Consider the following 27,554-nt stretch of genomic DNA (forward strand, 5'->3'; position numbering starts at 1 on the left):
TCACAGCTCGTTTTGGCAAGACTGGCCACTGTGTCACTTATTCAGAAGTCATCTGATAGTCACATATGAATGACAGAAAAACCATTCTAAGAGCCAGTTTAAGACCTAACTCATATTGTCTGGGCCTTTCTGGCACAACTTGAATAAATCTATAGAAACATTTCTGTATATTCATGTCAGCTTTTCCAGGGTTGATCTGATACTCTTTTCTCTAATGCTGAATTTTACATACTTCTATTTTATCTGAATGTACAAAATACTATAAGCCTCTTTGAAATCTGTAGAATGGGAGAAGTAAATTCCTAAACTCACCTAGGATTTGTTCATTTTCAGATACTCTTGAGAAAAGGGCCAAGAGCGGAGATACCAGAGCTGAGTAAGGAAGGATGGGAGATGAAATCATGAGATATCTAAGATAGCAACTCTTAGAATTACCTACCAAGAAAATGTCTCTTTGACCACCCTGACACTGGAACATGCAGGAAACAACATATGGAGGCAATAGCCATTTGTCCATTTATAATTCTGAAATGATCCCACAGAACTTTCCATCCTGAGTGTAAACAATTGTTTTCTACAAAATTACTGTCCATGTATGCCTTTAAAAAAGTTAAAAATAACCTAAGTCCAATAATAGGAGATTAGGTAAACAAAACTTAGTGTTATATACAAACACTATTCCATCATTAACATTAATTGTAGGATTAAAATATTTATTGGCACAGGACAATGTCAATGTCAATTTACCCATTTTCTGGTGTTTTTAGCCACTTGCAATCGGAGAATCCAGAAGCTCAGAAAACAAGGAATGCAAGGGCTTCAGGAGGTTTATCTTTTTGTTTGGTCTCCCTTAGGTGCAAGTTCCTCAAGAGGATCTTTTGCTAAGAAATGTGTTTAACTTCAATGTTGGTAGAGGACAGAGTCCTGGCACGGGAATCAAGAGACCTGAATCCAATTCCTGGCTTTCTCACTAGCAAACTGCATGATTAGATAAGCTATTTATCTTCTAAGTCCTAAGCTCAAAATAAGGCAAAAGTGATATATCTAAAAACCTTCTCTGTATCGCCACAGTGTGATTCTATAAGGGGGCAATTCAGTGAACCCCAGGTGTGACAATGAACAGGACTTGAGCACCTAAGAATAAAGAGAAAGACAGAGTGGAGCTTGTAGGGAATGACATGTTTAGAAAGTGGTGAGAGAAAATTCACTTAGTTACGGGTGGTACCCGTTCCCTACAGCACACCTCACAAATCCTCCAATGAAGCGTCTTTTCCTACCAGATCTGCACCCTCCCCACTTCCTTCAATTGAAGCTCATCTTCCGTCTGAAAGGTGAACTGCCGCTCCGCAGCGCCACAATCATCAATGATGTCTGAATATGGTGTCATCACCCAGACTTTGCTCACACTGGAGAAAATTCTGGCCCAGTTCACTCTTCAATATGTTCCTTCCAGGTTCCTTCTGCTTCCACGCTGAAATTCCAGGGCAAGGTTTCAGTTCTGAAATATGGCCTCTACGTGTGATTCCTGTTCTGGGGGCCTTCCACTTTTTACTTCTCAGGAGGTTTTGTTTCAGCCTGGGCCCGGGAGCCATGTTTCCATGAGCTGGAACCCACATCTGGAGTCCCAAGTTTCAAGCGCCTGGTGAGCTGGACTTTTTCTAAAGTCTAATCAGGGTCGCTTTGGAGTGAGACCACACGGCAGGAGTCAGGAAGAAATCAGAAGTCTCGATTATGCCTTGTGACCAAGGAAAATAGGCCAAATTGTTTTATTATCAAAATATACAACTACTTGCTTCCTAGGACACATGTAGGACAAGTCCTTGTGCCAGAGAAAAACCAACGGGTGTAGGTAGAGGAGAATGTGTCTTATAAAGATCATGAGACATAAAATAGACCCTGTTTTGAAACTCAACTTGTGCACCAGAGAGTAAATAACTTTAGCTCTCTGCAAGTGAGGTTTTTAAATGTGCTCCCAGGGTTGGGGGGGGGGGGGGGATGGTAACGCCAACCTCACTGCTGAGTTGGGAGAATGAGCGAGATATCTAAAAACATTAGTAACATTGACAGCAGGTGATACTAAACCAGGGCATATTACATTCTGGGCTTGAACACACATCTAATTTCTTCGTTTGTGACCACACAGAGAAAACTCTACTTTTAAAGGACTAATGTGATTAGGTCAGACCCACCTGGATAATCCCCCTAGCTTAAAGGTCACCTCTTTTGGGGCCTTAATTACACCTGCAGAATTCCTTCACAGCAGTACCTCGATTAGTGTTTGATTTCATAAGTGGAATCAGGTGTGGGTAACAAGGGCTGGGGCTCTTGAGGGGCTACCTGAGCAGTCTGCCTCCCACAGTGTTTCATTTCAGTGCTCATCCCAAAACATCAACCGCATGGGCAAAATTATTACTTTATGGATGTCTTTGTCCGCATCCAGTGCTTGTACAATAAACTCCTTCATGAAGTAGCCATTGTGACCGGGATAGAGGTTATGCATGAGCCTGAAGCCCAGTGTTGCCTCTTGTCAAGGCTGATTGATCTAGGTGCTGCTGCTGCTGCTGCTGCTGCTGCTACTGAATGCCTGAGTTGTCATCCCAGATATCAACAATGAGCCCTGGATAAGGGACCGTTCGTTGAGAAGAACAGCCAGATTCTTGGTGGAAAGTCAACTACTGCAGGCACCTTTAGCTCTGCTTGTAGCAGTGATTCACGCTTGCCAAAACTGACATGGACTTCGGATGTGGTTTTGCTTTCTTGACCACGATGTATCTATGTCACTGTTTGAGGACTTACAGAACACCTGATGTTCTGACATTGGACTCTGCATAATATTACCTCAGACAAGGAACCCATTTTACAATGCAGGAGGTGGGATAATGGGCACATGACCATGTGACCCATTCCCCTACCCTATACGACATCGGCCTGAACCAGCCAGCCTGAGAGAACCATGGATTATTAAAGGCTCGGGTAAGGCAGAACTTTTGGAAAAATTCCCTGAGAGTTTTGGGTGCCCTCCACCAGGATGTGGCTTATGCCTTGACCCGGTTGCTGATGTGTGATGTATACCCAGTATCGAGCTAATGAAGAGATGACAGCAGCATTGCCCTCTGTCACTGTCACTCCCATTTACAGAACTTGTGCTTTATTGTTCCACAACCTTAGACTCCGTTGAGATAGATCGTCGATTCAACACGGGAGGAGACAGATACCGTGTCACTCCCGAGTCGGACTGCACAACCATTCTCGGCGGTGCAGATAGACTCTTAAGAAGCTACACCATCGTCTCTCGAGACGGACGGCTGCCGACGACGGTGGACAGACAGTTCCACCAGGAAACAGTGATAAACAAATGTACTAGCCTCCAGCCCTTCAGAAGAACTATTCTGGGAACATTCCATATGCTTTTCACAGGTCCTGGCACAATCAGATCCCTGTCATTTATATCAGTGATGTTAATGACACTCCCTTAGGCTAACTTTCCTCCTTTATCTTATTCTTTCCACTTCTTCATTCCTACTTCCTGAAATCTCCTCCCAAATAAATTACCTGCACCCAAAACCTTGTTCCAGCTCTGCTCTTAGGCAAGATGTTTATATACATGCATGTGCATAGCACAAATATTCTATTACCCAGGAACTTAATGCATTTTTACATAACGTGATAGGATGACATTGTATATTGTGTCCTTCCCGCTCTTCCTGGCATTTCCTTTTCAGTCAGAAAGGGAAGAGAATGAAGACCTGAAGAGAAGATTATAGCACTGACATTATCATCATTCATTCACTTTGATTGAAGAGTATAGAGTTAAAATCAAGGTCTTTGAATTCTAATTACAAGTAGATTGTAGTAATTGATTGTTGTTCTGCCTATCACCTGAGAGTATTTTCCTTTTAAAAACTGTGGATTCTGCTGAGATTTTTATTTGGTGAAAGCTTCCTTTGAAAGAAATTTAAAGAGTAGTGGAAGACTACATTAAAAAAAATTATTTCTCAAGATGTGCTTTTCAGCATACCAGTTACATTTACATAGATACTTTTTATAAGGATGTTCATTAAAGCAGTTTATAATAGAAAAAAAGAAACCGCCTAAATGTACATTGGTCAGGAATAACTAGATAAATTATGGTGCGTGCACACAATGGGATGCCATGCTAGTACTAAGAATGAATAAGGTTATTTATATGCTGTAATAAAAAATACCCATGATATGATCCTAAGTGAAATAAAATGAAAGGCAAACAGCTATATAAAGCATAATTCTATCTTTTACATATACATGATTAGATAAAGATTGCACATTTAAATACATGTGAGTATATAAACTTAGATAAAATTTAGAAGCGTGTGCTACTAAATTATTTAGAAGGAAGAGAGGCTTCCACTTGTGCATCTAAATGATTTTTTTTTCTATAAAGAAGGAAAATGTACGGTTTTTCAATTTTGTGTAGGAAAGATATACAAAATGAAAGAGGGTTATAAAGGCATTCTACGTCCATTAATTGAATTTGAATTTCAAATGTGTGCCTGTAAAGACAGATTAGAATACACACACATAGGTCCTCAAGACAAATGAAAATATTAAATATTTATCACTTATAGGTAAGTTTTCTAGGTAAATTTTATTTTATTTCATTTTTTCCCCTCACCTGAGAACATGCTTACTGATTTTAGAGAGAGAGGAAGGGAGGGAGAGAGAGGGGGGCAAACATCGATTTGAGAGAGAAACATCAACTGGTCGCCTGTCGCATGCATCCCAACTTAGACTGAACCCGCAACCCAGGCATGTGCCCTAACCGGGGATTGAACAGGCAACCTTTGTGTTTATGGGATGATGCTCCAACCAACTGAGCCACACAGGCCAGGCCAGTGCATTCTATTTTTGATATTCTGTATATTCCTTTTAAAACATTTTCTTAGTGTTTGAATCATTTCTGTCCTCAAATCATTCCTTCTGCCATCTTGCCACCTGCATCCGTTCACTAGCGCTGCAGTAAAGCGGTACCACACTGAGTGGCCTAAACAACAGAAATGTAGGGTCTCACCGCTTTGGAGGCTAGAAGTCTGCAATCAAGGTGTCTGCGAGGCTGGTTCTTTCTGAGGGTTATTAAGGAAGTCTATTCCAAGTTTCTCTTCTAACTTCTTGGAGACTGAGGAGTTCCTTGGCTTGTAGATGGCTTTCTTCCTGTGTCTTCACAATGTCCTCCTTCTGTATGCGTCTGTCTCTGTGTCCAGATCCTTCCACCTCCTTTGCTTGTAAGGACACAGCTCTATTAGATTAAGGCCCACCCACATGACCTCATCTTAACACGGTCACCTGCAAAGACCCTAATTTCAAATAAGGTCACATTAAAACTTCAACATCTTATAGGAGGACATAACGCCATCCAACAATTTTCCTGATGGCTGTATTAGAATAAAATTAATTATAACCTCCTATTTACTTTGATATGTTTATGGACACCTCTCTTCAGAGTTATTTGGGAACATGGCATAAGTGGCATCTTGGAAGAGTAGAAATCCATGCACTGAGTCTGTGACAGAGTTAGTGATCTCAGGCTGATTCCAGCATATAGGTGGCGCTCCAATAAACAGTTGTTGAAAGGTAGTTTCTAAGCCCTGGTCGGTGTGGCTCTGTTGGTTGGAACATTGTCCTGTAAACCGAAAGGTCACGGGTTCAATTCATAGTCAGGGCACATACCTAGGTTGCGGGTTCAGTCCCAGTTGGGGCATGAATGAGGGGCGACAGATTGATATTTCTCTCTCACACTGTTGTTTCTCTCCTCTCTCCCTCCCTTCCCCTGTCTCTACAATCAATAAGCACGTTCTCAGGTGAGGAGTAAAATAAAGAAAAGAAGAGAGAGGAGGGAATACTGCAAGAATGAGGAGGAAAACAGAAAAAGTGACATAAAAGGATGTGGGGTCTGAGTTCTATAGCTTTCCAGGTCCCCACTTCCAGGGCTCAATACTGGCCAGCACAGAGCTCTGGGACTGCTCCCCAGATATGAAGAATTAGGATAGTCTAGGAGAGGCAGAGGGGGAAAGGCAGAGGAAAAGGGGAGGGGAGAAGAGAGGAGAAAATGTGGGATAGAGGAAGGTAGGCTCGGGAAGAGCAAAGCAGATATTGGATAATGTGTTTTCCTCTGTGGCCAATAGGTGGCAGTATTAGCAGCCTGGGGGATGCACTTAGTTTCCCGGGATGAACTCTGCTGTCCAGAGGGAAGGCGCCCGTTGCAGTTGACCTGGGTCAGCTCATCCGTGGTGGACCTCTGTGGTTGCTTTTGTTTTGTTGTGGTCCTCCTGACATCCAGAGTGTCTTCTTCTGATAACAAGGGCTCCAGTTTTCCTTTCGGGAACTACCCCACTCCCAGTAAGGTCTGCCATATATATTATACTTGCCTAGGCTGTGCCCTGCGCAATTGCAGAGTACCCACCCATTTAGAATGCCGAATGGTGCCCGGTGCACTGAGAAGTGCCCAGCCTGTACAACTGTCAGTGTCAGGATAATGGTCCAGTAAGTTGCCCATCCTACTCCTGGCCCAGGTGCCGCAGATTGTTCCTGATGTGGGTGCCGTGAAGCAACAGCCCATTCATTCCTGCTAATGGAACGTGACCTTTGCCCGATAACAGCCCAGAGGAACAAATATCCTGACCCCTTTCTCCTTTCCCACTTCGGACAGTCTTGTTAGTGCCTCCCATTGACTGGGTCCAGCCAGCAGTCAGAGGGCAAAGGAGCCAGGGTGTTCTACTCATAGACTCACAGAGGTCAGACCTCTGTGTAAGAGAGCAGGGGAAAAAAATGGCAGAGAATAATCTGGAGACAAAAACAGGAGGTACCAAACCCACAGTGGGGAATTGTGACTTATTATAACTTTGATGGGCATAGAATTGCCAGTTAAAGTACAGGTTAACCAGTACAATTTGAATTTCAGGTCAACAAGTTATATGGGCGTAGTCTGTTTAGTGTAAGGACAGTATGTCCCAAAGACACTAAACCCATATTTCTTGTTTATCTAAAATTCAAATTGAATCTGGTGGCTTGTATTTTCATGGGCTAAACCTGATATGGAAGCTCCTAGAGGAATTTGAAGCAAAGGAGCAACCCGGTTCTAATTTAGGATTTAATAAATATATTTATTTATAAAATCAAGACCATTTTAGATTACCATCAGTAAGTTCAAAGGATTCAGGGGCATACAAATAAGTTCCGGGACTGTTTAGACACATTCATGAGGCAAAGTCTCCACTGACCAGGTAAGGCAGTTGGTTCAGGTGAGAGCCTTGACTGACCCCTGCCTGGCCTGGGGGTTGGCGCTGAGCCATCTCTGCACTTCCTTGCCTTCCCTTTGGCATAGTCCTTTTCTGTTTATGGAGGCATTTGATGCCTCAAATTTCATTCTGTCCTTACCACATTCCCACGTGGAAAGTAGTTCACATCATTGTCATTATGCAGCTGCAGAGACTGAGGCTCAGAGAGATGCAGCAATGTACCCACCGTCACACAGGGAGGCAGCGGAAGGGCCAAGGTTACAGCTTAGGTTTGTGCGACTCCAAAGATCTTTCCTGGCACCTCCAGGCCTGTCTGTTCTTCCAAGTGTCCAGTATGCAGTAGGCCTGTAATAGGCTGAGTGCTCCCTGGCAGGTCCGGGTAGGGGATCATGATGGAGTCTGCAGCACCACCTGCTGGCCGCAGTTCCTGTCGTATCTCCGCTGGAGCCGGGCGTGAAGGTGGTGGACCCTCCGTGCCCCCTGGGCCTTGAAGAAGGATGCTGCAATGGTGTGCCGCAATCTACGGGCATAGGTCTCCAGGAGGACCGTGGAACAAGCCATGAGCTGCAGGACCCCCGCGGCCAGTGGGGCGGCCATGTGGGGGCGCTGGGCGGGCAGCAGAGGGCAGCCAGGGGAGGTGAAGCGGAGCTCCCACTGGAAGGAGTTGTGGGCCGAGAGGAAGGGGCTCTCCTGAGGCGGCTGGTTGAAAAGGAAGGGGATGAAGCCCAGGACAGTGTATGCAGCCTTTATAAAGGACAAAAAGGACAAGTCAACTGACACACTCCAGCCATTCCCTGTCCCCCCGACTTGCAGCTTGCAAGGCTGGGTCAACTTTCCCTGCCCTCGTCTGCAACATGGGTGCAGACGTAATCCTTGCCGTCTGGGGTTTGAGGAGGGCCATATGAGATCAGGAGTCTGAAACAGGCTTTTTGCCAAATAAAAAACACCATGCAAATGCTATTTTTATTATTACTCTCTTTGAAGAGTAATAGTTAATATTTGTCATCAAATAATTCACTCTTCAAAGAATAATTTTTATTATTACTCTCATTTAGGAAAAGAAAATGAATGTGTATAGGGCATTAACTCTTTGTTGAGTCCTTAGTGAATGAATACTTTAGATGTCTGTTCCATCAAACAAGCACGAGTCTATGAGGTCTGGCCCAGCATGAGCCTCATTTAAAAGATGGGGATCCTAAGCTCTAGCAGTGGGCTCGTGTCCCAGGGGACAGTGCCAGCCAGGGTGGGTCCTAATATCCTTATGCATAAGCATTAGGTTCTACAATTTCCATGAGTTATAATGGAGCAAAGAAGAATGGTGCCGACAGAGGCGGGGGGTCAGAGGTTAACCATTTGAACTTGGGAATCAAACTCCTTGGGTTGGATCCTGGCTTTGCCCAGAGCCAATTCCCCCATTTGGCACAGTGCTGGGTCCACAATACTTTTAGGGGGCCTATGAAAATGATTCACTTTCTTTTGAAATCAGAATTTAAAAGTAACTTTTAAGTTGAAGCATATGTTTCACTATCGTCGTCGGCAGCTGTCCGTCTCGAGAGACGATGGTGTAGCTTCTTAAGAGTCTATCTGCACTGCCGAGAATGGTTGTGCAGTCCGACTCAGAAGTGACACGGTATCTATCTCCTCCCGTGTTGAATCGACATCTTGCGATGACGCTGGAGTGTCCTCTCCAGTGGAGCTGAAGCTACAGAGCCTGGGCAGGGTGATATGGAGGGTCTGCTGTTGCCCATGCAGCAGACCCCCCCTCTCTTTGCAGCTGAAGGGTCCAAGGGAAAGACGGAGTCAATACAGCTTGGCTTCAGGTGCGCCGCAGGAGTTGCCGGTGTTGACTACAACGTCGAACCGCCTTAGGGACTCCGGCTCCGGATTTTCTGTCGGGGTTTACTCCCTTAGCCTTTCCCCTGAAGAGGTATGCCGCAAGCAGCGGAGGTTTTTTGGAATCAGAGTTTTCCTTCTCTGTGTTTCACTATATGCTGTTAATATATTTGTATTTACCTCAACGATGTCATTAATATTTTAAATGGGGGAAGGAGTTCCTGAAAGGGGAAGTGCTTAGGGCACAGAAGTCACAGCGCAACCCTGGTTCTGCCCCTCACGGGCTGGGTGAATTGGGGCGAGATTCCTAACTTCCCTGAGCCTCAGTGTCTTCAGCAGTAAAATGACGATGATAGTAATTCCTATCTGACAGGGCCACGGTGACCATTAAATGAGCTATCTTATTTAGTCAGTTCTGGGTTCATATTTTTTCCCACATTTGTACATCTTTGAGATGAAGAGGTGTCTTCCAATCAATAGGATTCAACTGCTTCCAGCAGCCATGCCGGCCCCTGCTGTCTAAGAGGATTGGGGGTGCCAGCATCAAAACTGCAGAGTGGGTGTCTGCAGCTGGGACCAAATGCTGGAAACAATGGCAGAGCCTCACCAATGCTTGCAGGGGCACGGAGAATGATGAAGTGGGGGATACTGATGACTCAGCCAGAGTCCCTCAGAAAAATCAGGCTTCAATGGGAGGATGTTTCAGGAAAACATAACCAAAATTACTTCACTGTTTTCCTTGCTTTCTATACAGAAAATGGTATGATAACTTAAATCTATGTTAAAAATAAGTGAACGATTTTATATGAATACAATTAAAATTCTAAATGGTAAGGAGGCATTGGGTCATGGCTCAATTGGAAGCATTTTCTTTTATGATGGTACCTGAAATGGTAGTGTGACTTGTAATCAATGGCCTCTTAGATACGATGAAATACAGTAAATCAGATAACATGCTTAGGACATTGCCTGACATTTCCTTATTGTGACCCACAGCATTTTATAGTACCTTCCAAGCATAAATTGTATTGTAGTTGAAGAAAAATTTCATAGAACAGTACATAACTTTATTACCTATAATAAACCCTAATACATTTTTAGTCTATTCTATTTCATTTAAAAAAGGTGACCATGACCCCCTAAATTGATTAAATTCATTTCATGCAGTTCGAAAAACACTTTCTTACATTAAATAAGTACTCAATAAATGTTAGCTATTAAGATTACTAGCTCAGGGTCTGAAACTTTGGGTGTTTCATGCAATGGACTTCTGTGTGCAATATCAGCATAAAAATAAAAAATAAAGATTTTATGGAGGAAGGAGTTAGTGACCGTGACCTTGCCGAGGGCCCACAAGTGTCGCAGTGTGGCCTTGGGCTGCCACACAGGTTGGATGAATTTGGGCAAGTTCCCTAACTTCTCTGAGCTTCGGTGTCTTCATCAGTAAAATGGTCAAAGAAAAGACTGAAAAACCACAAATCTTGATGAGATAGTAAATAAGAGTAAATAGATAGTAAATATTTTATATGTAACTATTAAAATAGTAAGTAATTTTGGCTTTGCAGGCCATGCAGTGTCTGTTGTCACTACTCAAATTTTCCTTTGGAGAGTTGTGTTCCAATAAAACTTAATTGACAAAAACAGGAAGCTGGCAAGATTTGGCCAGTGGGCCATAGTTGGTGGGCTCCTGATCTGGACCCTTCCTGAGCCCTCCTCCAGTCTGATATATACAGGTGTGAGCTATTAATAATGGCCAGTATGTATTAAACATCTCCTGTGGGTCATGGTGCTTACCAGGTGCTTCTAGAGATTATCACATTTTAAAGCTCACAGTAACTTTGTAGGGAAAGGGGAACTGACTAAATTTCTGCAAGTGAGGAAAAAGGGGGCTAGGACATGCTGCTACCTATGAAAAACAATGGTCTTGAGGGGAAAATTATTTTAATGTGTCTTGGGTATCAGTATTTTCACCTGAAGTAGGGGATCAAAACAGAACCCACTGTATTGGATTGTAGTGGGAATTAAGTAAGTTCTCCTGCGGGTGCCCCAGGGTCTCATAGCCCATCCCAGGGCTATGGCTTGAAGGTAAGTAAACTCTCATCGCAAGCCAAGGATTTAACCAATTTTACCCCTTCCCTCAAGGAAATGACTTGCTACCTGTCTTCCCATCACCACACTTACATCGTACTTGACCGTGAGCGTGATGGGCACAGCAGGCAGCTTCTGAGCCCAGTCTACGGCTGCGTGTGCCAGGAGGAAGGCCACGTGGTCTGTGGCCACTGCCACAGCAGTGGCCATCAGGAGCAGGGTGAGTGGCCCCAGCCTTAGCAGGCAGCTCAGCAGCTCCCCCGGGGACAGCCTCGGCCGGGCCGCCCGGAGCAGCCAGGCTGGTGGGGACGCCAGCAGGTGTGTGGCCTGGGCCTCCTGCAACTGCTGAGCCAGCTGCCGTGTAGCATAGATATTATCGAACCGCAGGTCAGTCAGGTAGCGATGGAGATAGTAAGCTGAGTCCACTAGGAGGCCGAGCATGAAGATCCCTGTGATCACCCACTGGGTCCCCAGTGCTGCTGCCCGGGCCAGGGACTCCAGGCCAGAGAAGTCCTCCAGGACCTGCTGAGTGACCTTGAGCATGTGAAGCCGGAAGATAGAGCCATTGCCCTGGGTCTGGAGTGTCAGGCCTCGGCCAGTGGGCCCCAGAGCCCTGGACGCTGTGTGTAGTTGGTGCGTGGTGTTGAGCAGACTCTCCAGGGAGCCCTCAGTGACACACCTCAGCACTTGTCCAGCTGCGCCCACATTGGCCAAGACGTTGGGCACCACAGTGGCAGCCAGGGTGGCAGTGCTCCAGGACAGGAGCAGGCGACGGCCCTGCTCTGTGCCCAGGGTAGGCAGACTGAGTGCGAAGAGGCAGCGAGCCGGAGGCACCAAGCCCAGGCCCAGGAAGACCAGGAGACCACAGACAGTGGCCACCATGGCTGAGGGCCCCAGAGGTGAAAACAGCGAGGACACCAGCCATTGGTGGGCCAGACCTGCAGCAGCGACAGCCAGGGAACCACACAGGAGGAGCTGGGTCAACAGCTGGCCACAGCTGGTTGGGACAGGCTGAGAGAAGGCAACCCACGCAGCCTGCAGGGGGGTGAGGGCCTTGTAGAGCCCCAAGTGCCAGAATCTGCACCTGCGCATAAGAAAATTAGGGAACCTCTATCAGGTGGGTGGGGAGTTTGGTGTCTGCTCAATGTCCCTGCCCCACAAACCCTTCATCTGCTAGCCGCTCCCTCCCCATTAGCCACAGGAGTGGTCAATCTTCCCAGGTGGGCCAATCAGAGTAACCCACCCCAAACCCACGTGACCCAAGCTGAACCAATCAGAGCCTTCCCTAGGATTATTCTCACTGGAATCGTCAGGGAAGATCCCAGGTTCCATGCAGTTCCCGGAGATGTGAGGATGAATGTCTGAGCTGCTTGTGTCCATAATTCCAATTTTGTGAGGGCAATTGGCTCAAGGGAATGAAAGCGTCGTGAAGACAGAAGCACAGATGAAAGAGAGAGAATGAGAGAGAGACGTAAAGACACCGGTTCACCGCTGACTCACTGTGTGGCACTGAGTGTTGCTCCTTTTGTGTGGACTTTAATGCCTCCTCTACAATGTGGGGGCAAAGGGAAGGGAAGAGTGGATCAGTGTACCTCTGAGAAACTTTTCTATTTTATTTTCCTTATATTTATTTATTCAACAAATATTTATTAAGCAACATTTATGTGCCAGCCATTGGAGAAACCGGAGTGAATGAGTAGACAAGAATCCTTGTCCTTCTAGAATTTACACTGAAGCATGACAGCAAAGGAATTATAAGAAGAGGCTGGCTTCTGGATATAGGTTGCTGGAAGAGCCAAAAGATTGACAGACTGATTGGCTGTGGGTGTGAGAGAAAGATGACCGGGAAGGTTTGTTGGCCTGAGCAATGGCAAGCATCGGAGTGTCATTTCCTGAGACAGAAAAATCTGTGGTTAAAGCAGGTTTGGGTGGAGTGGGGAGAGGAGGAATTCAGCTGCAAGTCTTAAATTTGAGTCGCCAGTTTAGCCATTGATCAGAGCTGTTGAGTATGTGGTTGGAAACACGAATCGGGAATTCAGAGGAGAGATCAGGCTAGAGATATAATGTTGGGTGGTGTTGATTTATTGATGGTATTTAAAGTTGTGGGGCAGGATGAGATTCCTCAAGACGTGTGTTGATGAGGAGGAGAGAGATCCAAGGCCTGAGCCCTCACATTCCTGGGTTAACAGTTTGAGAGATGAGAAGAAACCAGTCAAGGAGATCAAGAAACCAGGCCATGTGGTGTTTGAACAGCCACGTGCATAAAATGTTTCAAGAAGAAGGAAGTGATCCACTACATCAAATGCTGAGGATGGGTCAGGAAAGAGGCAGTAGCTGATGTGTGAAATGGGACCAAGAAGGCTCATTTAAGATGGAAGAAACTCTGGCAGGTTTGTAGATGGGAGATCCAGTCAAGAGGGGGCGTCTATGAAGCAATACCCCTGCCGTGACCTCCGTTATGGCTGGCAGAGGTGAGACCAAGAGCTAAAAAGGTGGGACTGGTCTTAGAGAGCAGCAGGGGCCGTTCATTCTTAGTAGCAGGTGGGAAGGCAGAGGAAATGGGTACAGATGATGGTGAATGGACAGGCAAAGTGTGGGCAATTACAGGTCAGTATCATCTGATACACACCGAACACAGCAATGCTTAAAGGCATGGCTCCAGAAGGCCTGGGTTCAAATCCCCACTTGACCACTCACCATCTGGGTGATCTTGGCCAGGTTTCGTAACCTCTCTCTGCCTCAGTTTTCTCATCTGTAAAATGGTGCAATGAAAGTAGTTTCTCCTCGGATCATTTTGTGTCTGGAAAATTGCATCATGTCACCTATTGTCTATTACTAAAGCATCCACCAGGCAGGGACTTGGTCTCTTTTGAGCACTGATATGTCCCAAGTGCCTAGAATAGTGTCTGGCATGTAGCGGGTGCTCCATACATATTTGTTGACTGTGGTGTGTTAGCTTCTGTCTGCTCAGGGTAGCAGGAAGTGAGGTCAGCACCGATGGTGAGGATGCTGGAAGAGGGATGAAAGCCTGAAGATAAAGGAGGAGATAAAATGTAGTTGTCCAGGGAAGTGGAAAAGGAAATGGATTAGGGAAATGTTTTACATGCCCCCGCAACGTGGAAGACCCACTTGAGGTTAAAGATCATGAATTAGGGCCTTCCCAGCCCCTGAAGTCATTTTCATTCGAGACTAGACCCCCTCCTACTGTGTAATTAGGGTTGGAACCCTGGCAACTGTGTAAACACCAGCCACGATAAACATACTGGAGAGGAGGACCGTGCTAAGCCGCATCAGGTGCCAAGGCCTGTGTCAGTGCCGGCAACAGGCTTTTAGCTGCTGTTTACTGAACCTTCGCCCCGAGCCAAGCACCGCAGGAAACCCTTCGTGTGCATATTCTCCTGCAATTCTCACAACAGTCTTATAGGTATTGCTATCACTCTCATGTCCCAGATGGGGAAACCGGGGCTCACAGAGGTGAGGGTTTGCCCAAACTCATGCTGCCAGCGAATGGCCGAGCTGAGATCAAGACTCATTCCCAGATGCCTGACTGCTAACTGTTCTCTTGTCTGTGGCCCCCATGTCCAAGGTCTGCAGACCTACCCGGTCCTGACGAGGTGCTCAGCTGTCCCCCAGAGGGTCCTCATGCCTCCTGAATAGCAGCGGAGCCAGCCAGGCAGCCTTAGGAAGCGAGGGCAGGTGGAGAGGAAGTGGAAGAAATCGTCCTCTAGCACTGGGGAAACCCTGTCACTTCTGCTTTTCTGTCCTAAATGAAGTCCTCCTTGTCCAGCCCGGCCGGGCCCACCTCCCCGGGGGTTGGGCAAGCCGCCTCATCGTCTTCGGTCAGGCAGGGGAGGGCAGACAGTGTGGGAGGAAAGAGAGAGCCTTTTCCAAGCTACATCTCTGGTCCTGATAACAGGAAGGTGGAATTGGTCCCATTTCACAGAGGAGGAGATTAAGGCTTGGGGAAGCCGTTCCGCTCATCAGTGGTAGTGCCAGGCCTAGCCCTCTGCTCAGTTTCCTCTTTCCTTCCCCATCCACAGTTAGGTGCCCCAACTCTTAGGGCGTGGGGACCTGCAGGAGAGCCCTGGACTTCTGCTAAGGCTCTTCTCCAACCATCAGTGGTTCTGGTCTTTCTCTCCAGCCCCTTTCCTGTCTTTAGCCCGATGGGGACCTGGCTTCAAAACACAGCTCTGTCCCTCTCTTGCTGTCTGACCTTGAGCAGGGCCTTATCTCTCTCAGTCTCACTTTCCTTCTCTTTAAAGAGACTAATGATGATAAACAGTTAACTTCTATTGAGCACTTGGTTTGCAGCAGACACACCCCTAAGCAGTTCCTATTCAAATTCACTGAATCCTTACATCCGGCAACCCTTTGTGGATTTATTATTTCCATTCTTCATTTCAGAAAACTGAGACCCAGAGAGTTAGGTCCCTTAACTAAGCCACTCAGCTAATGAGAGGTAGGACCATGATTTACATGCTACAGTCCTGCTCCAAAGTCAGCCGGTCAGCCACTGTGCACACAGGACTCATGAGGACCTTGTGGTGCTCCTGGCACTGCAAACAGTAGGCGCTCAATAAATGTGCATTCCCTGTATGCACTTGGCTACAGTTGTTACCTTGCAGGTACCCTTTCAGCTGTTCTCTCCCAGCATCTCCGTGCCCCGTGACTGCCTGCAGGAAGACCTCCAGGAGGCCTCTCCTAACCCCCCAGTTCCCCACTCTGCAGGATGGGCCAGTTAAGGTTGACACTTAGGTGACATTTCCGACTCCCTGTGATTTTCCCTTATAAGGATGTGTTGCCTGGGTCACTTGCTCAGGCCTGGAGGAGTATGTCCTGTGACCCAGATAGGAGAAGTGACACAGTTGAATAAGACACTTGTGGCCCTCAGAGAGCCTGACACTGTCCCCAGATCACAAGCCCCTCCAGGAAGGCGGGCTGGGCACCAAGTGTGCGGAGAACTGGGCACCCAGTGGAGCAGGAGCAGCAAACGCACGTGTCCGTGGAGCCAGCTAGCCAAGGTCAGGAGCGCGGCAGTCCAGAAGGAAAAAGCAGAGCCTGGCCACGTGCCAACGCCTTCACAAAGGGCAGCTTCTAACCTGCTCCCGCCGAGGGGTGAAGCTCCTTGAAAATGAGGCCCAACGTTACCAGATTTTCCATGTACCGTGTGTACTGTGTGATTTTGGGCAATACACTATCCCTCTCTGAACGTGCCTGGACTCTGCTATAATGAGAATATCAGTGCCTACTTCTTGGGGTTGCTTGAGGACCCCATGAAATAATGTACACAGAGTGCCTAGTAAACAACAGAGAGATGCTCCTGCCTGCTCCCTGTCACCTGGGCTGTGCCTGAGTGTGACGCAGGCTGCTCAGACCTGACTGTACGGGCCTCTGATGCCCACTGGGCACGACCCCCAACTAGGCTCCCACCACACAGGAAACTTCAGGGCACTGTGCTCATCAGAGAGGAGCAGTCCTGGAAGATGCCAACATTTGCCCAGTTTCTGCACTGGCACCAGGGTGCCCACGAGTTAAGGCCCACGGTAGGCATTTCCTGAAGCCTCTGGTGGGTGTGGCAGATTGGGAGAGATGGAGGCATAGGGAAGAAAGGGGCGGGAGATATTTTTGACTTTTCTCAGCACATGGAGGCCATCACTTCTGCCTGTATAAGGCTGGCTTGACTCTGAGGCCCACAACATCCGGGAGGGGCTTCTGAATCACCCAAACAGAATCAGCTTTGTTGAAGGGAATTTCTGGGTAGAGGATTCAGAGCCATAAGACAGGACAGGAAGAGGAAGTGGTAAACCCTCAGATCTACAATCAGAATCAGAGGTCCATATAGTATGAGAGTCATTGAATTTTACCACCTGTGGGTGTAGAATGTCACTGCCCTGCGGTTGGTTTGAGAAAATGAAGAGGTGGCTAAAATCTTATCAAACAGACAGCGCTGTTCAATAGAAACAGAATGGGAGCCATATATATAATTTAAATTTTTCTAGCAACCACCTAAAAAGTGAAATTAATTTTAATAAAATATTTTGCTCATCCTAATATGTCCAAAATAGTATCCTTTAAACATGTAATTCATATAAAAATTATTAATGGGATAGTTTACATTCACTTTTTTGTACTCAGTTATTAAAATCTGGTGTATGTTTTACACTTACAGCCCATCTGAATTCCGACTAGCCACAGTGCGGTTGCAAGTGGCTACTGTATTGTACAAGGCAGATACAGACAATTTCCATCGCCACAGAAAGTTCTGTGGTACGTGCTCTAGGTCATTAGAACCTGTGAGCACTAAAGCTAAAATGGACCTTCCAGATCATGTTGCTTAGGAGTCATAGATTCAATGCCTTCAGAAACCAGGAAGGTGACAGAATCAAACGAAGAGAGCCAGTGTAATACATTCAGGAGTGGTGGGGACTGTGGCAAACAGGTTCTCCCTCCAAACAATTGTTGCCAGACAGCAATGAGGTCCCATGTTGCCAGATCTTCTGGTATTTTCTTTTCCAAGAGAACCATAAATTCATGTTTTAATGTGAAATCTTCTGAATTTAAAGTATTAGCAATAAATGAATAGTTTAAAACTCATGGGAGGCAGGGGAAGGGGGAACCTGCCTGTGGGCTGGAGGTAGTCCTGGGGACCATTACTTTGCAAGCTCTGATATGGTCTCAACCTTCCATGCCACATTTTCTCAGCTTGCCCCTCCAGATTCACTCATCCCTCTCTCCTCCCTGCCTTGTGCCACCAGAGGTGGACCTGGAGGGGCTGCAGCAAAGGATTCCCTTGCATTTTGGCTTCTGTTGGTGTGATGGTTAATTTTATGTATCACCTTGGCCAGGCCCAGGTATTTGGTCCAACACGATTCTAGATGTTTTTATGAGAGTGCTTTTGGGTGAAATTTAAACTTCAATCAATGGAGTTTAAGTTAAGCCGATTGCTCTCCATAATGTGGCGGGCCTGATCTAATTAGTCGAAGGCCTGAATAGGACAAAAGACTGCCTTCCCCTGAGCGAGAGGGAGTTCTGCCAGCAGACTGCTTTTGGGCTACTTCCTGGTATACATGCATACACACACGTCCTGTTGGCTCTGTTTTTCTGGAGAACTCGGACCAATACAGTTAGGTTTGGCCAGTGGGGAGCCCCAGCAGAAAAGCTGAGTAAGGGAGGAGAGGGAGACCCAGGGCATCCCTTTCCCCATGGGATCATCAAGAGTGGATGTGCCCCAGGACTAAAGATGCCAGCTCCTGCTAGGCTTCTCTTTCTCCCAGACGTCAGGCTGGAGGTTTTTCAGGACCAGCCCTCTGGGGCCTGCGCCTTCCCTTGTGGTTTCTTTATCCTCTGCCACACTTTGTAACTAGACCTTTTGCTAACTGTCCTCAGAGTAGCTAGTTTATGTGCTTATATCTCCTTTTGAGACCCTGACTACACACTCTCCTCTCTCACATGCAGAAACCAAAGTCCACAATGGTCAAGGACGTGGTTAAGGTCCTAAGTGTGTTGGGGGTGGAGCCAAGAGTCCAACGTGGCTCATTCAACGCTTCATTCAATGGCTTTTATATTCAGTTTTGTTTTGTTTTTTTTTTCATTTACCATCAGTGCTTCCGTTCCTCTGCCCGCTGACTCTATATAAATTTTTGATATGGGGCAAAAGTAGATTTCCAGTTGTGAGCACGTGAAACACAGAGTTCATTCTTGCATTATGATTTACTAATTATTGTATCATTTTCTATACGAACAACTGTCAAGCTGCTGCTGCCCCGCCCTGCCGCACTGGGATAGGAGTCTGTCTCACCCCCTTCTGTACCTCTGGCTCATCACTTCCATGGCGCCATATTTTTCACAGTGCGCTTCCTCCATATTTCATTTAAACAGCCCCACCAGGGATGGTCACCCAGGTGGCCTCCAGCTCCTTGGTCCCTCAAACAACAATGGCATGAACATCCTCCCACATCATTCTCCTTAGGGACCCATTTTGCTGAGCGATAAACCCAGGAGCAGGAGAAAGGGGCGCAGAGACCGCAGATAACAAGCGCCCCCTGGCGCCTTGCCGGACTGCCCGCGACAGGTTAATGCCTCAGCAGCAGAGCACAGGGTCTCTGTTTCCTCCCATTTCACCACCACTTTTTGCCCACTTTTCTAGTTTTTGCCTATCTGATGGGTGTAACTTGCATTTATCTGATTACAAGTGGGTTTGAGCATTTTTCTACGGACCTGCTGGCCACTTAGATATTCATTTTCAGAACGGCATATTTATATCGTTCACTCAATTTACTCTTGGGTGTTATGGTAGAAGACTTCCAAAGACAGGGGCCAACCATCCTCTCCCCTGTATGTGGATGCTACTCCTCCCAACAAGAAGTGGAGTCTACTTCCTGCCCTTGAACCAGGACAACCTGTGATCTGCTTTGACCAACAGGATATGTAAGAACTAATGTTCTTGGAGTCCCAAGTCTAGGCCTGAAGGAGTCTTGTAGCTTCTGCTTTTGCCTTCCTAGAAGCTTACTGTCATGTACAGAGGTCCAGGCTAGACTCCTGGAGAAGCCACATGTGACCCTGGTGGGTCCACAGCCATGGTGGACATCCCAGCTCCAGCCAAATTCCCAGCGGAGTGGCCCCGGCCACAGTAAGTGCAGCCGGGATGAAACCAAGCCTGCAGAACTCTGTCCAAATGCAGAAACATGAGCCAATCCATTGTGTTTTAAAGCCCTGGTTTTGTGGGGTGATTTGTTGTGTAACCACAGGTAACTAAAACAGGGGTTTTGTTTTGTTTTTGTCTCTCCCGACTTCCTTGTATATTCCAGGCATGAGTCCCTGGTATATTTCCAATGACTCTGTACCACCCTTTCCATCCCTCATCTTCCCACACCACCATGAGCTCATGGCTGACTCCTTCCGGTCTCAGTCCAGTGCCACCTCCTCAGAGAAGTCCTCCCTACTTGCTCTGGCTAAAGTCACCTCTGAGCCAGTTTGTCACATTGGCCAGTTTCATTTTCTGCTTAGCCCACACCATGACCTAGAGTCACTTTATTTATTTATTTACCTGCCTGCTGCCTGACTCCTCAGCTAGAATGTAAATTTCATGTGGGTAGGGACAGTGAATGAGCACATGATAACGTTGTTCAATGAATAAATGGAAGAAGAGTGAGCAAGGAAATGAACCAAACAGACCCCATGTCAGAGGGGCAGATTGTTTTCTTATCAATTCTGGTACAGATTCATTTATCACATATTTACTATGCACTTACTATGTGTCAAAAACTGTTTGAGGCATTGGAGTTATAGCACTGAACAAAATAAAGTTTACATTCTCATAAGTTTATATTTTAGAAAGAGAAACATTTAACAAATAAGAAAATAAGTAACGCAATGTCCTGATTAAATGCTAAGAAAAATACAGCAGCAATAGAAGATGTGGAGTAATAGGATGATATTTTAGACCGGATGGTCAAGGGAGCTTCTCTGGAGAGGGGACATTTGAACAGAAACCCGAATAAAGGGAGGAAACCAGCACATATGTGGGAGCAAAGTGATCTACGCAGCGGGAATAGCCCATGCAAAGGCCCTGAGGCAGAAGAGTTTGTGCGGCTGGAGTAGAGCAGAGAGAACAGAAAGAAAGTGACATCAGGGAGGTCAATTCTGTGGAACACCTAGCTCAGGAATTTGGGACTTTGAAGCTCTTCTATGTCCAGGAAGGCAAAAAACCTCCAGGGCCGGTGTTAACATTCTTTATTTTATAGCATTTTCGATCAGAAGTATTTGAAATCATGCTTCATCTGGTTACAAGTCCTGTGGGTTTCCTCTGTGAATGAACTTCTCCCTTCCCCTGTCCCACAGGAGTGCGCCTCCCCCGCCCCCAGGGGCTGTAACTGTGACTAAATGCTGAAGGTCCACTCCTGTGGGAAGGAGGCGGGGCTCATTCTCCAACTCAGGGGCCCTCTCCTCCAGCCTCCCCGCTGCTTGCAGGGAAACATCCATGACTCATTCTTGCTGTACGAAGGATGAATTCAGTCTCTGGGAACTGCCCTCCCAGCCCACGCAGCTGCTCGGGGAGAGGTGAGGCGTGGGGACCCTTGGGGGGGTGCTGACGCTGGGCCGCTCATTCATTCCATGGACACTGCTGGAGCATCCGCTGGGCCCCATACTATGCTGCTCACTGGAGCCGCCCAGAGGTTTCTGCCGGAAACCAGGAGTGATCAAATCCTGGGGCCCCCACCAGCCACTGGCTCATGGGAAGTCTCAGGGTCCCCATCTGTAGAAGAGGATTATGATATTTGCCTTCCTGAGACATTTTACCCTGGCCCTTAGCAAGGCCCCGGTTTATCTTTTGACTTTTCTTTTGCCCCTGAAAATTGTGGCCTTTGCTAATCAAACAAGCTTAACCACTTGGGGTTGGTTGGGGAGGTAATGACCAGCTGATGAACATGTAGCAGCCAAGCAGGCTGCTGTGGGCCACATGCAGCAGGGTCCTGGCTGGAGGGACCATGAGGCACCTGCGGGAGGGCAGGGCCCAGACTTGGCCCAGCTCCAGAATTATGGCCAATCTGAATCAGATTAAACAGGAGAATCCTAAAAGCTTGGGGAGAGATGTCAGTGGGGTTTCTAGAACTCTCCCGATGCGCTTGGGAGCCCAGAGAGAGAGCAAGGAGGCTTTGCACAGTCCTCATGTCCCCTGTGCCCCCATCTGTCCCTCCCCCTGTCTCCACGAATGAAAATTACCCTGGCTGCTGGATATCAGCAGGAGAAATAGTGAAACAATTGGTGCAGAATGGGCACCAACTGAGCGGAACGTGCACCAGCTGTGAACAGCTGAAACGAGTGGACTGGAAGGAACACGGCAGCCCCAAAGCCTCTCCAAGGAAGGTGACCCCTAAGGACAAGATGGTCTCTTTAGAGGGCAACCACAGAAGCCAGTGGGGAATGTTGGCTGCGCCCATGGGGATGGAGAGCTTCTCATCCCAACTGTTCAGGACAAATGCTATTCTAGATTTGCTTGTTGTTGCTGACATTGGGCCCTCTTGCATCCTAACCATGTTCCAGCTCAGAGGTAAAGGAGCCTGTTTCTCAGGCAGCAGGTCTGGGAAGTATCTGGGCCCTGAACTGCACGAGAGAGGAGCAGGTGTCCTAGATAACAAACTTGTTGACCCAAGTGGACCACTGGAGGTCACTCTTGCGAGCTGCATTCTGGATCACAGAGAATTGCTTGACCATCCTGCCTGATCCTAACAGCAGGGGGTGGCAAAAGCCTTCTGGGAGGGCCCAGGCCAAGAAGAGTCTCCAAGGAGGACTCAGAGGGTCCGTAATGTGTCGTTGGCCACAAGTGTGCTTGGTGGTGCTGTGACTTTGGCCCAGTCCGGGAAGGTGCCCAGCTGGAAGATGGTCTGTGCCCAAGTATTGATGGCCATGTTGAGCAGCAGGACGCCTATCAGGTTCATCAGGAAGCCGGTGCGTACCTGGAACAGAGCGCAGGCTCAAGACCCAGCGTATAGATGGAAAAACCCCAAGGTCATTCACCCAAACCCAAGACCCTTCCATCGTCACACCACCCTGGGCTGTGGCTCAAAGACGGCCAACGTCCCCATTCAGTGAGTGGTTTCCAGGCGCCAGGCGCTGTGCTTTGCCGCTCTCATCGGGGTGTTTAAACCTGAAAGCAACCCTACCAGCGTGGTTCTTCTTCTTCTTCTTCCCATTTTAGAGAGGAGAAAAATGAGGCTCAGAGAAGTTGGCTGATCCACAGCCACACAACTTGAGAGGATCATGAAACGATTCCCACCCCAACACACACACACCACACACACACACACCACACACACACACACACACACACACAGTCCAGTTAGCGCTAGACTAGTTTACGGGGAAGATTTTTACTTCTGGAAAGTTTTACCTCTTCAACTAGCCAGAGAGCACTGCCCACCGGCTCCCTGCCCAGGCTGACCTCGCTCGAATTTGGGCTGAAACCCCTGTTTCCCAGCTGGGTTTTCTGATGGTTCCACCCTAGCCATTCAGACGCGGACCACACAGTGAGCAAGTTACTCCCTTTTCAATTCCTTTTCGCATCATGTCCTCCAAAAGCAAGTCTCCCTTAGGTGCTACCATGCCCTTAACGGGTCTCTCCTCCTCTCCAGTTGCCCCTTTAACACTCTGGGGTCAGAACCTTCTCCAGGAAACTGTTATTGGGGGCAGTTTCATTATTTTGCTTTGTTTTCCTTTGCATTTATTTTTAGACTTGTCTTTAATGGCATGCCTACTGGTTTCCATTTACATGTGAATTGCTAACTTTCCTTTCTAAATACTGTTGTTTTTTTTTAATGTAAGTTGGTTTGCAAAATTGTGAAAAGAATATTAGCCTGGGTGGTTCAACGGAAAGTGTATCACACACAGTGAAGGGAGGGCGCGTGGCAAGGCCAGGAAACTGCGCTGTACTGGCCTGCCTCTGACTCAGGGGGTCCTCATGCCCCTGGCAAGTTTGGAGGATTAGCAGCTTTGGGGGAACTGGGAGAAGGGTTGGCTCTTCCTTTCAAAATGCCTGCTTAGTTCCATTGTATTACTTAGTTACTTAAATTAACGCTTATATGTTACACCGTTTGCTCTGGGATCTCTTCCTGCCTCTGGCTGCCCCAGCTTGGGAAGGGTTGTTTACATTCTGAGCGGCCAGCGTACAAATGCGCCAGGCAGGGGTGGAAGGGGAAGAGGCAGCAGGATGGGGAAGAAAGGGAGGGGCGGACTTAGCAAGGAGCCTGGGGGAGAGGGAACCCAGGGTCCAATGGCTGAGCCCTGCTGGAAGCTGGGGGTTCCCCTCACGGCCACAACCCCGGGCTTCTCTCTCGTTCTCCAGCTGGCCGGGCACTGAGGGCCACCCCCATGTCCCAGGGTGGGGACTGCTGCTCCTCTCTCCTAAAGATTCTGGGCACAGAGCCATTAGCCAAACAGGCAAGAAGAGAGAGCAGTGCCCACAGAGAGGGGAAAGTCCCTTGTCCCTGAAGCAAACTTCCGCAAGTAGTCTCTTGAGCAGTGTTTCCAGCAGTTGTGTAAGCATCGAGCCTTTGCTAAAATGTATCTTCCTGGCCCCACTCAGAATGACCTATTGTCATTGACATTGGGAGGGTTCCAAGGGGACCAGGAGTCCTGCCCAGATGCCTTGCCCACCCGCCGGTGTCCACCCCCCAGTGTATCCCCACCTCTCCGGGCTCTGCTAGGAAATGCCCAGACTCACCATATCTTTGACCAGCAAATGTCCAGAGGCGAAGGCAATTGAGTTGGGGGGCGTCGAGACAGGGAGCATGAAGGCATAGGAGCAGCCCACCGTGGCCGGAATCATCAGGTACAGGGGGTGCACCCTCAGGCGGATGGCCTGGGCCCAGGAGCGGGTGGTGAGGCCAAGACGTAAAGAACCAGACAGAAACCACAGGAGGTGAAAACAGTTGGAAGGGGAAAGACATGGAGACAGACGCAGAGACAGAAAGAGAGAGAGAGGAAGGCAGAGTGAGAGCGAGACATAGAAAGACAGGCGAAGACCCATTTAGAGACAATGAGAAATGCAACCAGAAACAGGAACAGACAAGGAAGATGCATACGTGGAAATAGGTAAGAAGAGAACCAGACCAAGGGTGAGACGGAGAGAACATTCTCAAGGTTAGTGACATTCCAGGGCCACACTGTAGCATCCTCAGGGAGTCTGAGATGGGGAGACTGACCTAGAACGCTCCTTCTCCAACCTGAGTGAGCATGGGAGTCACTCGGAGGCTGGTTAGAACTCAGGAAGCTGGCCCCCACCTCCTCCAGAGCAGCTGATTCAGCAGGCCTGGGGTGACCCCAAGAATCTGCATTTCTAACAAGTTCCCAGGGGAGGCAGATGCTCTAAAATAACATGCCCCTTGCCCGGTCCTTCTCTCAGCCAAACAGTCCACACAGCCAGGCTCTGGGCCTCTTTTCTTGGGGCCTGACGGGACTTCAGGCATAAGGAGGGATCAAGATGGCACCTATCGGCTAACATTTCTAAGACTGTGTGGATCAAACATGCCTGTGGGTTGGCCTCAGTCAGTGGGCCCCTGGTTTGTCACGTCTCTCCAATGACATATGCATCTGCAATTCATATTGATTGTTTCTCCAGCATTTTATTTTAAGATAGGAGAGTCTGAGCCTCTCTAAGGGAATCCTCCCCTTGTGTGTAAAACGTTTTGGTTTTGATGATGAGCAGCATTTTGGAAGAATGTGTTGTTTGCTAGTGTCTTCTCCAGTCAAAGCAGCCCCCGCCGACCTGGCTGGCTCCAGCCCACCCGGGAGCCCCTCCTCCCCTCCCAGTTGCTGGGTCCCTCCGATCCTGGGGAAGGGTGTGATTAAACCCCATCGCGCTCAGCAAGGGGAGGGGCATCCCCATCCCGCATTGCAGGTGAGAGTGTAAAATGGCACGTTCACTTTGGAGGGCGATTTACCCACATCTAACAAAATTGTAAATGTACAGGCTCTTTCCTCCAGGAATCTCAATTCTCCCAATATATCTACATGGCATCAAAGGCGCACAGACAGGGAGAGTTTGAGGCATCATTGCTGGACCCTGGCAAAGCCTGGAGACAGATTAACAGATTGACAGCTATCAGTTTACAATGGAATATTCTCCAGTCACTGACAAAGAATAAAGTGCATCTTTGCGTATGCGAATACAGCGACTACAGTGTGATCGCTATTCTGATTGATGCCTAAGTGAGCAAACAAAACGAAGTGGTTCAGACAAGCGTGCCTGGTATATCACTGTTTGTATACAAAGCATATACTCGCAACGTTGATTTAATTTAATCAGTCTGGATTGTACTGAAGTAATAAGACGGTTTGGTCTTCTTTAATCCATTCAAATGTAAAACTTGTGCTGATCAGTGTTTAAATCTCTAATATAATCTCTTCTTGGTCGTGGCATGTTGTCCTTTGCCTATGACCCTGGGTTTGTGGGGCTTGTTGCATCTGTGTTTACCTGTGAGGTGGGCTTGTGATGTTTTCCACCTTCTCTCCCTTTGCTTATTTCTGGTGTTAGGGCTCGGCTAACCTTTTACCTGGATCACATGGCTTTCTGTACCTTTCCGTGCTCTGGAACGCTTTGGGGAAGTTGGCAACTATGTTTCTTGAAGGTTCCAGCTCTTACCCAGCCCACTTTCCAGGGCTGGTGACTTTTAGAACAGTGGTTCTCTACTGGGGATGATCTTGTCTCTCCTGGGGACACTTGGCCATGTCTGAACACATTTTTAATGGTCATGATTTAGAGGGGGTGCTACTGGTTTCCAGTGAGGAGAGGCCAGGGGTGCTGCTAAACACCCTATGGTGCACGGGACAGTCCCTACCGCTGACCCCAAATGTCAGCAGTGCCAAGAAGCCTGGCTTCACAGGGAAGCCAGAGCTTTGCCATCATCAGAATTTCTCCCATGGTTATTTGATGACTCAGATTTTCTACTTCCGCTTAACCCAAATCTGGTAGTTTATATTTTCCTAGAAAACTTTTCAAAGGAGAGAATTTGGTCACTTTGAAAATATTGACTCTGTTTATGCATTTTTTGAAGAAAATAAAAGAAGTATTTTTTTTTTTTTTAAATCAGGGTTCTGACACTTCTGTGCATTTTGGAAGAGAGCAGTGACCAGGGAGCCCCCTGGTGGAGTTCCCACCAGCAGGTGAGAGCTTTCTGACCTGTGTTGTTGGGGGCCCAGGGGCCCCTCCTCACCTCCCCCTCGTCCCCAGAAGGACTCTCACCAGCTCCGACAGGACGGGCAGGAAGATGATGATCGTGGCCGTGTTGCTGGCAAACTCGGTGAAGAAGATGATGACGGAAGTGATGATCAGGACGGCCAGCATGGGCGACACGTTCTCCAGCGGGTGCAGCTGGTCACTGATCCACAGAGACAGCCCCGACTGCTGCAGAGGAGGGAGGCAAGGGGCATCTCTTCATACCCCAGCCCACCTCAGCTGCCACTCTGGAGGGCAGGATCCAGGCTGGAGGGCTGGGGTCAGTCACAATGATGACAATGATGCCCCTTCCTAGATGCGGAGTCTGAGGTTAAGAAGGGGTAAGTGACATGTTCAAGGTCACACATTCGAGCCTGGACTTCAATCAGCTTCTCTGCTTCTTGACCTCTTCTCTATTCTCTACACTATAGGCTCAGGGCCCAAAGCCTTGGATCCTCAAACAACCCATTTGGTTCTCTAAATAATCCATTAGGGTCTAGCACCAGTAAGGTCTAACTCAACTAGGAGAGGGGAATTGGATTCTCCATGATAAATCTCCACATTCCTCCAATGACAATTATTAATTAAAACGATATTAACACAAGGGTTATATAAAATATGAATCTTTTAATTATTATATATTAATATGC

General features: G+C 47.7%; 2 protein-coding genes across 3 annotated transcripts in view; both read right to left on the reverse strand.

Moving 5' to 3' along the window:
* Positions 1-7,658: 7,658 nt before the first annotated feature.
* Positions 7,659-14,836, reverse strand: OCSTAMP (osteoclast stimulatory transmembrane protein). The gene is made up of 3 exons (XM_090285309.1): positions 14,793-14,836; positions 11,286-12,276; positions 7,659-8,015 (listed from the first exon to the last, which is right to left on the reverse strand). The coding sequence occupies exons 1-3, from the start codon at positions 14,834-14,836 to the stop codon at positions 7,659-7,661; spliced, it is 1,392 nt and encodes a 463-aa protein (XP_090141435.1).
* A 6,209-nt stretch (positions 14,837-21,045) lies between these two features.
* The window catches only part of SLC13A3 (solute carrier family 13 member 3), a 60,601-nt gene continuing 54,092 nt past the window's right edge, over positions 21,046-27,554 (reverse strand). For both annotated transcript variants that reach the window (XM_090286509.1, XM_090286508.1), the window contains 3 exons: positions 26,932-27,093; positions 24,412-24,549; positions 21,046-22,648 (listed from right to left, as the gene is read on the reverse strand). In XM_090286509.1, coding sequence (XP_090142635.1) covers positions 22,484-22,648; positions 24,412-24,549; positions 26,932-27,093 — 465 coding nt within the window. In that variant the 3' untranslated portion in view covers positions 21,046-22,483. The remainder of the gene's footprint in view (positions 22,649-24,411; positions 24,550-26,931; positions 27,094-27,554) is intronic.

The sequence above is a fragment of the Furipterus horrens genome, unplaced genomic scaffold (assembly GCF_987537825.1).
Source record: "Furipterus horrens unplaced genomic scaffold, mFurHor1.1.pri manual_scaffold_8, whole genome shotgun sequence".
In the NCBI taxonomy this organism is placed as follows: domain Eukaryota; kingdom Metazoa; phylum Chordata; class Mammalia; order Chiroptera; family Furipteridae; genus Furipterus; species Furipterus horrens.

Excerpts from the sequence above, each read along its gene's own strand:
- OCSTAMP (XM_090285309.1), bottom strand. The coding sequence starts at position 14,836 with ATGAGGACCCTCTGGGGGACAGCTGAGCACCTCGTCAGGACCGG. Across the intron at positions 12,277-14,792 it reads GAGCACCTCGTCAGGACCGG|GTGCAGATTCTGGCACTTGG; the intron begins GTAGGTCTGCAG and ends TCTTATGCGCAG. Across the intron at positions 8,016-11,285 it reads CGCTCACGGTCAAGTACGAT|GCTGCATACACTGTCCTGGG; the intron begins GTAAGTGTGGTG and ends TCCTTTATAAAG.